The sequence below is a fragment of the Camelina sativa genome, chromosome 12, assembly GCF_030686135.1.
Source record: "Camelina sativa cultivar CO46 ecotype springtype chromosome 12, ASM3068613v1".
NCBI lineage: Eukaryota > Viridiplantae > Streptophyta > Magnoliopsida > Brassicales > Brassicaceae > Camelina > Camelina sativa.
Window position 1 is genome coordinate 17,679,114 of NC_141891.1, and position 13,297 is coordinate 17,692,410.

Below are 13,297 nucleotides of genomic sequence, written 5' to 3' on the forward strand. Positions count from 1 at the left end.
AGGAGTATTGGGGTTGAGAGTATCGGTTATGGTGGGAGCAGCCATGACAGCGGAGGAATTTTTGGGAGAGGAAGAAGAGAAAGAAAAATTTATATATAGAGATCGTTTGCTCTTGATACCATGTAAATGTTTATTGAATTGATAATTGATATGATGTACAGACAGTAGACTTATATACACGGACAAACCTAGCTAGGTTATTGAGAAGAGAATATCTACATGATCTAGTTTACATAAATAGAAGATATGAACATGTAATCAGGAAGTGATTGATCAAATCAATTGACATGATTTACTCTTAATACTTCTTAGTGGAAGATGTTTCTCCTTTCTTCCGGTGGAGTAGAGGCTTTTCTACTAACAGTCTAGTCCTGAACTCGATCATTGGTGGAACTATCACCCCGATACCCACCTGGAGTCGATTCTAGAGATTGCGGCTGACACAGAAATAAAGTTGGCTCTCTAGATCCGAAAGAAATTTTGGACATTGCTGACGTGTCCACACGCTTGTTGCGCCTTTGATTGGCTGGGTGACGGCACATTAGGGTGTTATCACTAGCTGATGGCGAAGTAGTCTCGTTAGAGGCAGGTTTCTTCGATACTCGGACCATGTTTTTGGTTTTCGTAAAGGAAAAATGTAAACTGGACGAATTGGTCTAGAATCGCGATTTGTGAAAATTAAGGGAAAAGGGAGGGGGATTACCTTCGATTTGAATACATGGAGTCGTATGACGGTTTGCGTAAAGGAAAAATATAAAGTCTCCCTCGCTCGTAGTTCAAATGATTAGTCTGTTACTTCTAGGAGATAGCGGATTCTCAGTAATGCTTTTGCAAGAGGGGACCTTGCAAATTCAGTGATATCTTCATTTATACCAAGCTAAAAGAAAATCTTTCACTTTGACGATCTCCGAGTTATGTCATTTCTCATGAAACTTGGGAGGACTAATTGTTGGATGATGATTGCACCATTCGGTTAACCAGGAATAAACCAAGACATATCGAATTCGAGCGGATAGGCAAGAAGCCTGGATCATCAAGCCATTAGGTCAAGGAAGGACATTAAAGTTAGGCTCCTCGGATGATCAACCGAATCGGTCGTCGACTTAAGGAGCAAGGAAAGAATCAAGCGAAATATACAAAGATATTCGCTACCTAATGAGAGAGAAAATGTTTCTTTAACAGAATAAATAAACTTTACATATCACGAGTTAGATTTCCCACGTATAAAGAGGACACTAGTAAAAAACACTTGTATAGTTATTTTGTTCCCATTTCGCTACAAGTGCGTTGTAGATAATAATTGCTACGTCTATTTCGTCACTACACATAATTTTTGTTACGACTACATTGTAGAAAAATAATCTAAGATTTTTAACTCAAGGCTACAAACTATTTTGTCCCTTCATTTGTAGTAAAATTGTTACAAAACAGGTTTATAGTTTTTTGTAGAAAACTTGATACAAATAGTTATTAATTTGCAACAAAATAAATAAACTAAAATTTTGTCACTAATATGTAGCTTTTTGTAGCTATATTTTGTTATCACTAATTTCGTAGCAATACTTTGTAACAATATGGATGATTTCTACTAGTGGGAGGCGAGAAGTTTTGTAAACACATCAATCATATTATTATTATTATTATTATTATTATTATTTTTGATTACTCAGGAGTGATCCTAAAGACTTTCTAGGCCCAAAGATTAATGTCCATTTATATTTACTACTGGACCATCAATCACTAGACTTTAAATCACTTTTCTATTTTCTACAGGAAAGAAAATGAACTAACTCATGATTTCCTCTCTATTGTTTTTAATTTCGTAACAAGATTTTGAAAAATATTTCTGTAACACCCGTCCCGCCTTATCGGCCAAGACAAGGTGTTATTCAAATGGTCCCGCAAAAATGCTTTTTCTTAAAAATAAAACTCTTCAATCATAAAAATTCCACAACTCACAAATCTTTTAACTTGAGGGAAAAGATAAAATGATGAACACAGTGACGACATTCTAATCACATTCAACAATCAGTGCGTAGCATAGAATCAGACTCTACATTCTTGACATACATCCAACAAGCATACTGTTTCACATAATACTCTACCTAGCATATAATCATAATATCATTTAAACCATATTTAAACACCAACACATTCATCGATACATACATTCATCAACATCGCTAAACCGAAATCTCATCAGCTTAGCATGGCACGAAACAAATCTCATGTTCGTCCAATCGCCAGGTACAAAACAAATCCCATGTTCCGTCCATCATAAGGCACAAAACCAATCTCAGGTTTGCCCATCACAAGACGTGAAACAAATCTCATGTTCACGCCTCCATCACATAATCTCATTTCATATCATCATTCAACAATTATCATGTTACACATCGACTCATTCTATCATGCATTATATCATCATACCATGTCATCATACATTATAATCATATCACGCAATATCAAACAATAGACATATCCAATCACATAGTTTCCAAACCTATACAAGCAATTCATGAAAATATGCTTAGAAAGTAACCATTGTGTTTATGCGATTACCACCCTCACCTTTGCTACTTAAATGTTGAAACTAATTTCTCCTTTCCCATGTCTGACCCAATATTAAAGAGCACTCATACAAGCTGCTGCTCCATCCAACCTCAGTTTGCCAACCAAACATTACAATGTCACCATTTATTCTATACAAACAAGCCGCATTAACACACATGTAAAACCACAACTAACCGTTAAAATCACGATCCCACCGTTGCATATTTAGGTTGTAGTACCGTGAAGCTTCCCATCAAATCTCAGCTCAATCGGGTAAGTTTTTGGACCACCAAACGCTGTTCCAAAGAGATAACCTCGAATCTGATTTCCGTCAGTTGCTACGAGCTCATGGCTTGATGGTGATCACGCCGATGTTTTTATATTGATAAACTGATGTCAAATCCGGCGTCCGAGGAGCCTCCAAAGTTGCCTATTCAAACTGCTCTTATTTCTTTCTTACTCTTTCTTGTTCTTCTCTTCTCCACCTCTGATTTACTCCGACTTTGCTCCTCCACCACCACCGAGGCTTTCCACGGCCATAACATGAATAAACAGACCCCACCTGTGTTCTCCACCACCGTCGCAACGTCTCGTTCTCCTCTCTCCTTTACGACTACCGTTCTGTCCTCTTCTGTCTTTCTCTCCCTTTTCTATCTCTTCTTCCACTTCCATCTCTTGGCTCCATATTGTCGTCTTCTCTTTCATGTCCTCTCTTCTCTTTCCAACTCTCTCACAAGCTTCCCGTCTCTCCTTCTTGCGGCGAGGGAGATAAATACGTAGATGTATATATATATATATATATATATATATATATATATATGTGCACCAAACCCTTGTTGTTTTAATCAATAGAGTTACTGGATCTTCATGGGCTGAAACTTACTAACAAAAATCAGCTCATATCCCAATTACAGAATTGGGATGTTACAATTTCCACAATAATGAAGAAGAAGATTATTATGCTTATAAATTGGTTGTTTCATGTTGTAAACAATCTTTTCCTGACCTGCTAGATAGCTACGTACGTGTCTCTTTCTACGTAAAAGAAGATATGAAGAAAAACTCTCGGTGGACTTTTGATCGTTCCGTGGATTTTTTCTTATTTCGGTCAAACCAACTATAATTTCATATCCCTTATACCAAACTATAATTTCCTACATGCAACAATTTCTAATAACTAACCCACTTCTTATACCAAACTATCTTTCCTCACTATATAATTTATTGGTGTCACATACTTTTATATCCCCTACACCAAACCAAGCTATATCCCACATACATTACCAACAATAATTTCTACTAACAAACCCCATTTCTGCTTGTTTTCCTCACTCTTTAACAAGTAAACCTAATTTTCACTTACTTTCGTGTCACATACTTTATCATTCCACTTCTACTTCACAAATCTTTCACTAAAACCATAGCACTACATGTATAAAAGCATAGCACTACATGTTCTCAAAAATCGAATCCTAAATTACTCTATGCATAAATCAATCAGAATGAAAAGTGCGATCACTTTTGTTGTTCTTCATATCCTCGCTCCCTCTCTTAACCAATGCTAGACCAAAGAGACCCACACTCCATACCCCTCTTGTGCACAATGGTGCTAATTTTTATGACAACAAAGTCGTTGCCACTCCAACCGAGGACTAGCGTACATGGCCCAACTTCACTTCGGATCTCCTCAGAGAAGACAACTTCTTCTCTTGGATACTGGAAGTAGTCTTAGCTGGACGCAATGCTTCCCTTGCACCGACTGTTTTGACCAGAAGGTATATACAAAATACCGTCCGGGAGACTCAATTACATACCGCGATGCGATGTGTGAAACATCAGCCAGTAATAAATCAAATCCGCATTTCACATATCATCCTTTGACGAGGAAATGCACCTACCAACAATATTATTTAGACGACAGCAACATCAAAGGCACACTTGCACAAGAAATGATTACGGTGGATACGCTTGATGGAGGGTTCAAAAAGGTACATGGTGTATATTTTGGGTGCAACCATTTGAGTGACAGGGCAAGCATTACGGGAACGGGCATATTGGGCCTTGGTGTTGGAAAGTACTCTATCATAGGGGAGTGTGGCTCGAAATTCTCATTTTGCCTTGGTCGGATAAGCGAACCTAAAACTTCTCACAACTTAATCCTTGGGGATGGTGCAAACTTAGAAGGACATGCCACAGTAATAAACATAACCGAAGGTCAATATATGTTTAACTTGGTGTCCGTCATTGTTGGAGAGGAAATACCATTGGATGACCCGGTTGAAGTATTTGTTGACACGGGATCCGAGCTTTCTCACTTGTCCACAAGTTTATACTTTAAATTTGTGGACGAGTTCGACGATCTAATAGGTAGACCTGTCATGTATGAACCAAGGCTGTGCTACAAAGCAGATGCCATAGAAAAGCTAGAGAAAATGGATGTTGGTTTTCCGTTCGCCGGAGGAGCTGAGTTGAGCGTTAATATCCATGATATCTTCATACCACAAGGTCCCCTTGGAGTTCGTTGCTTGGAAATAGTGAATAATAAGGGATCTTTTTCACAGATCATCATTGGGGTTATAGCAATGCAAGGGTATAACTTGGGCTACGACCTCAAAGCAAAAACAGCTTACGTTCAAAAACAGGATTGTGATATGTAGAAGGTGTAGTAGTGGATATATGTTGTCATTTATGTTTATTAAATTATCAATCAAGCTTATTGTAAGAAATTAAATTATACAATAAGTTCAAACTAAATATATTTGTGAAACGTATATGTTCAGATTTATTTATTATGCAGAGCTGAAGTAAAAGTATTGGATTTTCTAGAACAAGATTTCATCTTTAAAGCTACTTCTAATTAATGTATGGTTTGTATAGTTCGAAGTTAGTTTTTGTTTATGCATTAAATTTTAAGAAAAAGATAGTCTCATGTAAAGGATATCTTGACATTGAGAATTGGGAAATAATGAGATAAATAATTAGAAAGTAAAACCTATAGTTTTTTCTTTCATTCATTTGGTCTGCTCAACACCTTGAGCTATGCTCGTTGATCTAACTACAAGAATCGAGCTAATTCTTATATATATATTTTAATTATATAGATGTAATAAGGTTATGAATGTCGTAACTAGAATTACCAAAAAAGTCTTAGTAGGTAGCTCAGGTGGTTAATTCCTGAGTTAGAAACAAAGTTGTTGAAGGTTCGATTACTTTAAATTAGTCATCATAAATATGTTTTACGAGTCTCTTTTTTATGGCTTTGTGCCTTTACAGAATTGCGTTATTCTTTTTGTCTATTTGGTGTAACTTGTGTTTGTGTATTCATCAAACTATAATCTCTTTTCTTCTCTGAATTGTCTTTTTCCAAAAGATTATCGTAAAAAAAGGAATCGAAAACAAAACTCTATAAAAATAAAAATAAAAACAAAAGAACCAAAAGTCCGTGACAAGAATCAAACTGATATATATATACTCTAAAAAAAGAAAAAAACAAACAAACGAATTAAACCATGTCAGCTTCTGCACTAATTAAGACCATCAAAAGATTTGTACCCTCAAATTGAGTAATTGTAGTAATAATACACATTACCACTATATTTAACTTACTATTTTATAAGTTGTAAATTTAATGACTATACTAACCAGATCATCGCATAACCTCATGTTTTAATAGTGACATATATAATTAAAAGAGATGTACATTTTTAACATTTTTCAAAATCAATCATTTAGTTACTACAATGATAGGAAACTCTTCCTCATTATCTTATGTTGGAGCTCCAAGAAACACCAATTCATCTCAGGTTGTAGCTCTCCCCGCCTTAATGGGGTGATCTTGCCTATCCTTCTGTCACTTCGTACACAATTCACTTCTCATGACCAGCCAGATAAAACATGATCATTTGAATTTGAATTCATATTTTTTTAACGTAATTTTTTTTATCTAGGATTTTGTTAATATAATTTAGAAAGGCTTGGTTTATTCATTAACCTAAGATGAGTATTTATATAAAATGGTACATATATGATAAAGCTAAGTTTCCTATTATAAGATAAATACAAATGTAAATAATACTTGATTTATGTAATTATTTTTAATATATATCTAAATTTTTATAGAATTTTAACCATTGATTTTGGTAGTGATACTAAGATTTTTGTATGTGTATCCTAGCAGATTAAATTAACCTTATGTAGTTGTAGTATTTAAGGTGTCAATCCAAATGGGATGATGCTAGTCACTCAAGATACAATCAAGCAATCACAAGTTAAGCTAATCAAAGATGGTGTTTATGTCTAACAATCCTAGAATGATCAAAATGCAAAACGAAAATAAATTAGAGAACTAGAAACAAACATGCACAAGAAGCGAACATGAATAAGTAAAACCAAAAACAAGTCTAAGCATGAATTAAATAACAAGAACAGAAATGGTCTCAGGAATGCAATAACAATCAGAAAGATAGAAGTCCTAAGGATGGGAGTAATTGATGTCGGCGGAGTCTCCTAGTCTACAGAGTGTTTAACATGCCACAAGCAAACTATCCCTAGACAATGAACATCACAATTTAGCTAATTCAATCTCTTGACAGAAGCTACTCAGACTCGAACACATCCAAACCTACCTCTCGCTAGAGAAACATGATCAAGAAGGAATGAAAAACAAGTTCATTCACGTCAACAAACATCCTAGACAACTAATCTCTTAGACTATGAATGTAAGTCTCTGACACTAATGTTGGAACTGCAATTTTTTGGAAAATGGTTGGTTTTGAGACAATGACTTTCCGGCGCCTTTCCGGCCAAATGGCTGCTTGGAATTGTCGGGTCAATAGTGCAATGGAATTCTGGTAATGAGTACTTACAAGATGGTATACTCATACGTTCAAAACGGAGTTGATTTGAATGAGAAATAAGAGTGTGATGTGAGCTACTTGGGATGGTTTGGGAAATATCCCACATCGGAAATACGACTGATTTTCACTCATATATATATAGTTTCACACTCTTCTAGTTTCAAAAGTGTGTAGAAGGAAGAGGGAAGGTTCCCACACGCAAACCGAACCGAACCGGGCACGGACGCAGGGCGGGCCAGGGACGGACGCGGGGCGGTCTGGGCCGGGCTGGGCGTGGACGCAGGCCATAGGCCGTGGGTTTTTTGGGCTTTTTGGACAGCTTTAGACCCATTTATTTTTTTGGAAAGACTTGGTGTGAACTCCAAGCAACTTGGGCAGTACTCCGAGAATATTCAGTTAATTCCACTATATATAGAGACACAACCTCTCATTATTTCTCACACTCAAAAACACAAAGACTCCTTCCTCTGAAGATTCCTCTCTCCCTCTCCCTTGCTTAGTCCAAGTAAGTTCTTATAGTTAGTAGTCTCGAGATTATAACGTATATTTGTTCGCTTTAGTTCTATTATTGGTGTGCTACTATAATAGTTCGTGATTGGTTATATCTTGGGATTCATAAATGGTGATTGTCTGAAAGCACTTACGGCCGATTTATTGAATTAAGGAAAGAGATATCATATCTCGCCTCCGTGATTTATTTTCTGCTTTATATTATGCTGTTGTAATTCGTTCTTGATTTCGTTATTTAAATATAATTCGCATATTTTCTCAATTCGATTTTTGCGTTCCTAACAGTCTTAATTCAATAAACGGATTGAGAATTTTTTGAATTTTTATTATTTTAAAAACGATTTCAAAATCTTCGAAAAAACTATTTTTGCTTTCATCTTTTGGTGTTTACGCGAAAAGTTTTTAGAAGAACGCTTTTACTTATTTCTTATCTACTCCCTCTGGTTTCCACGAACGCTCTTAATAGTGAGTTTGTGAAACGAGTTTCTGCAAACACTTCTTAAGCGAGTTTGCAAAACTAATTCAGTGTAATTTTATTACTTGAATTGTCTGATTAATATACTAATCAGATCTGTTTATTGTGAAACAGAAAAAATGTCTGGAGACAACACCAACAACGTTGACGGTGCTAGGGTTCCTGCAACCCCTGTTGAAACTCCTGTAGATTTGGCTTTACGTCTTGCTAAAGAATTTGAAAACACGAAGCTTACCGATTCGGGTATGGAAAACGTACGCCAAAATCTGTTCGGTAATGGATCAACCCACATGGGGTTACCACCTTTGGCTTCCAAAGGGATGATGCCAGATAAGTTCGATGGCAAAGCTGGGTCCAAAACGTAGCAAAACAAGATGTGCTACTACTTGGCCAGCATGAACATGGAACGATACCTCACAGAGGATCCAGCAACTCTTCCACAAGGTGAAACTGATGTGTATGTGGTTGGAAGTATGGATAGATGGGCTCAAGGAGACTATTGTTGCAAAGGTCAGATTCTAAACCGTTTGGTCAATGATCTGTATGACCTTTACAGTATGTACAAGACTTCAAAAGCATTGTGGCTAGCTTTGGAGACCAAGTACAAGACTGATGAGTCTGGGATGCAGAAATTCTCAACTACGAAGTTCCTGAACTTCAAGATGGTAGATTCCAAACCAATTATGGAACAAGTGGAGGCTCTTCAACGTATCTTTCAGGAGATTGATTTGGAAGGGATGTCGATCTACAATGTCTTAAAAACGAATTGCTTGATCAAGAAGCTACCACCAGGTTGGTCAAATTTCAAGCATTATTTCAATGTCTCTTGATGATCTCATCCGTCGGTTGAGAGTTGAGGGCAACAATCGTGGAGCTCATTCGAAAGCTCAAAACCAGGGGCATGATGTTTATGTAGTTGAGCATGAGGTCAAGCTGAAAGGCAAGGGTAAAGGGATCTCTATTCCTCATAAACCGTTGAAGGTATCATCTGGACCAAACTTCTAGAAGAGCAACCATGAGAGGAAGTTCAAAGGAAAGTGTCATCATTGTGGTAAGATTGGACACAAGGCTGAAGTGTGCAAAAGCAAAGCCAAAGATCTCAAGTTGCAAGCAAAACTAACTGAAGAAGACATGGTTGCGGTGGTTACGGAATGTAACTTGGTTGATATCTTCAATCCAGTGGAGTGGTTCTACGACACTGGCGCTACCACACATATATGCACTCATAGGACCATGTTCACCACCTACGAGAAGAACAAGTCAAATGAGCAGCTTTTCATGGGCAACACGGCGGTGTCCAAGATTGAAGGTAAGGGCAAAGTGGTTCTGAAGCTAACTTCTGATCGGGAGCTCACCATGCAGAACGTGAAGCACGTACCTGATATGCGGAAGAATCTCACCTCTAGAACAGAGCTAAGCAAGCATGGTTTTTCTATTAACTTTGAGGCTGATAAGTTAGTTCTTAAGAAAAATGGGATGTATTTGGGAAAGGGTTTTGTTAAGGGTGGACTGATCAAAATGTCTGTAAGGACAGTCCATCCGAATATTGTAGCTTCTGCTTCTGTTACTGAAATGAAAGAAAACCCTATTGCTTACTTGGTTGAGTCGATTACTACTTGGCATGAACGTTTAGGACATGTCAATTACAAAAAAATGCAAAAAATGCAAAACTTGAATTTGATTCCAAAATTCAAAACTAACCAAGAAAAATGTGAAGTGTGCGTACAGGCCAAACTCACTAAAACTCCCTCACTATGCGTTGAAAGAACAACCGAACCTCTAGGTTTAATTCACACAGACTTATGTGATTTAAAATATATGCAAACTAGAGGCGGTAAGAAATACTTTGTTACCTTCATTGATGATTGCACAAGATATTGCTATGTATATCTCTTGCATAGCAAATATGAAGCACTGGAAAAATTCAAAGAGTTCACCTTCGAGGTAGAAAATCAGCTTTAGAAAACTATAAAAGTAGTTCGAAGTGATAGAGGAGGAGAATATAATGAGTCGTTCAATGCATTTTGCAGAGAAAATGGCATTATACATCAGACAACCGCTCCCTACTCGCCAGAATCTAACGGAGTAGCGGAACGATAGAATCAAACTCTGAAAGAGATGATGAATGCGTTGTTGCAGGAATCTGGATTAGCCCAGAACATGTGGGGGGGGGGGAAACTTTGCTTACCACAAATTACATCCTCAATAGGATACCACATAAGGTGACTGGCAAATCCCCATATAAGCTTTGGAAAGGTACAGTACCTTCGTACAAATACCTCAAAGTGTGGAGGTGCCTAGCAAAAGTGGCTGTACCACCTCCTAAAAAGGTCATAATTGGGCCTAAGACCGTAGATTGTATCTTCATCGGATACGCACATAACAGTAATGCATATCGATTTCTGGTTCATAAATCAGATATTCCAGATATCCATGTGAATACAGTTATGGAATCAAGAAATGCTTCATTTTTTGAAGACATTTTCCCCTCTAGGAAAACTCAACAACGAGATGCAGCGACTTTGGAAGCTGGCAATACTTTGAGTACGACTTCTGTAGAAACAAAACTGGAACCTAGACGAAGTGAACGAGCTCGCAAAATTAAATCGTTTGGTGATGATTTTCTGATGATGGCATTTCTAGTTGAAAATCTACCAGGAACATACGCAGGAGCTGTTGAAAATCTACCAGGAACATACGCAGGAGCTATGTCTATACCTGATGCAACTTATTGGAAGGAAGCAGACAAAACTGAAATAGACTCTATCATGCAACATCATACTCACGAGATGGCAGATCTACCACAAGGATTTAAGCCTTTGGGGTGTAAATGGATTTTTATGATAAAACGAAACCTAATGGCGATATTGAGCAGCACAAGGCTAGGCTTGTAGTGCAAGGATTTCGGCAAAAAGAAGGATTAGATTTGTTTGATACCTATTCACCGGTAACAAGACTATCTTCGATCAGGATGCTCATAGGTATTGCAGCCTTGAGAAATCTTGAAATCCATCAAATGGATGTAAAAACTGCTTTTCTCCATGGAGATTTAGAGGAGGAAATCTACATGAAACAACCTGAGGTATTTGTTATTCCAGGACAAGAACACAAAGTATGTAAACTTGTGAAGTCATTATATTGACTCAAACAGGTTCATAAGCAGTGGCATGAGAAGTTTGACAGTATGATGATGTCTAATGGTTTTCGCATTAATGAATGTGACAAATGCATATACTACAAAACTACTCCATCAGGGTACATTTTGTTATGCTTATATGTAGATGATATGCTCATCATTGGCAGCAACAAAGACATCATAACTCAAACGAAAAACATGCTCCAAAGACATTTTGACATGAAGGACTTGGGTTTAGCAGATGTAATTTTGGGGATAAAAATCATCAGAACTGATGAGGGCCTTATCTTGTCTCAAACCCACTATGCTGAAAAGGTACTTGATAGATTCAAGCATTACTCAAATGGGACTGCAAAAACTCTAGAGGATCCTCAAATTCACTTGACCAAATATTCTGGTGAACCTGTGCAACAGGTGGAGTATGCAAGAGTAATTGGCAGTCTAATATACTTGACAAACTGTACAAGACCAGATTTAGCGCACTCTGTAAATGTACTTAGTCGCTACACAAGTAATCCAGGACATAAGCATTGGATGGCTATAACTAGAGTTTTAGACTATCTATTTTATACCAAAGATCATGGCTTGCACTATGGTAGAGAACCCGGAGTTTTGGAAGGTTACAGTGATACCAACTGGATCGCAGACTCGAGAAACTCAAAATCCACGTGTGGATACGTTTTTACACTTGGAGGTGCAGCAGTGTCATGGAAGTCTTCCAAACAAACTCTAGCAGCTAAATCAACTATGGAATCTGAATTCATAGCTTTGGAGATAGCTATGTCGGAAGCTAAATCACTTCGTAATTTCTTGGAAGACATCCCAATATGGGGGAACCCTGTGCCTGCAATACGTGTACACTGTGATAGCGAATCAGCTTTGGGTAGGGCAACAAATACCCATTATAATGGCAAATCTCGTGACATCAGACGGAGACATAAAACTGTTAGACAACTTATCTCAACTGGTATAGTTATGATTGATTACATCCATACAAAAGAAAACCTAGCGGATCCATTTACAAAAGGTTTGGCGCGAGATCAAGTTATAAAATCATCAAGAGGAATGGGTTTGAAGCCTACGACTTAAGAGGAGGTTTGATGGTAACCCCACCTACTCAGATTGGAGACCCCATGACCTAGGTTCAAAAGGACAACTAAATCAAGCTGAATCTGTTACAAGCACTAAGAGACTTTTGTCTTTTCCCAGTTCCTAAAATGATGTAAAGTGCTTCCTGTATGTTAAGCATATGCTTTTAATGATTTGAAATGTAGCTCTGTAAAATATTTGAAATAATTACAGGATATTTCTTTAAATACAAGCAGCTATTAAAATCACCTTGTGAGTGTGAAATGGTACCGTTTCTAGGAGAATATATGAGGCTATACTCTCCAAGTTCACTCATGATTAACTAGGCATGTTCAAGGCCACAATGAACACAATAGAGAACCTTGTTCTACGAGAAAACGAAGTTGTGTTATGCCTACTGTCTAAGTTTACATACAAATCTGAATGGTTCAAGACATCATGTTCACCATCTGGCCGAGTAAACTCGACAGGTATAACAATGAGTCGGTTCAAGGTTGAAAAACGCCACAAACTCAGATACAGTTAGTTTTCGCATATACTCTCGAAAGTCTGTCTAGTCTAGCTAGTAGTGTTAGTCTATAGGGTTAGTTCTGTCGTCATGTGTTTAAACTTATTTCTATTCATGTGGGGGATTGTTGGAACTGCAATTTTCTAGAAAATTGTTGGTTTTGAGACAAT

At 37.4% G+C, this 13,297-nt stretch overlaps 1 protein-coding gene across 1 annotated transcript; it reads left to right on the top strand.

The window, feature by feature from the left end:
• The first annotated feature begins 4,019 nt into the window (after positions 1–4,019).
• On the top strand, positions 4,020–5,210 carry LOC109127964 (aspartyl protease UND-like). The gene has a single exon (XM_087476977.1). The coding sequence runs from the start codon at positions 4,215–4,217 to the stop codon at positions 5,208–5,210; it is 996 nt and encodes a 331-aa protein (XP_087333103.1). The 5' UTR covers positions 4,020–4,214.
• Positions 5,211–13,297: the final 8,087 nt, after the last annotated feature.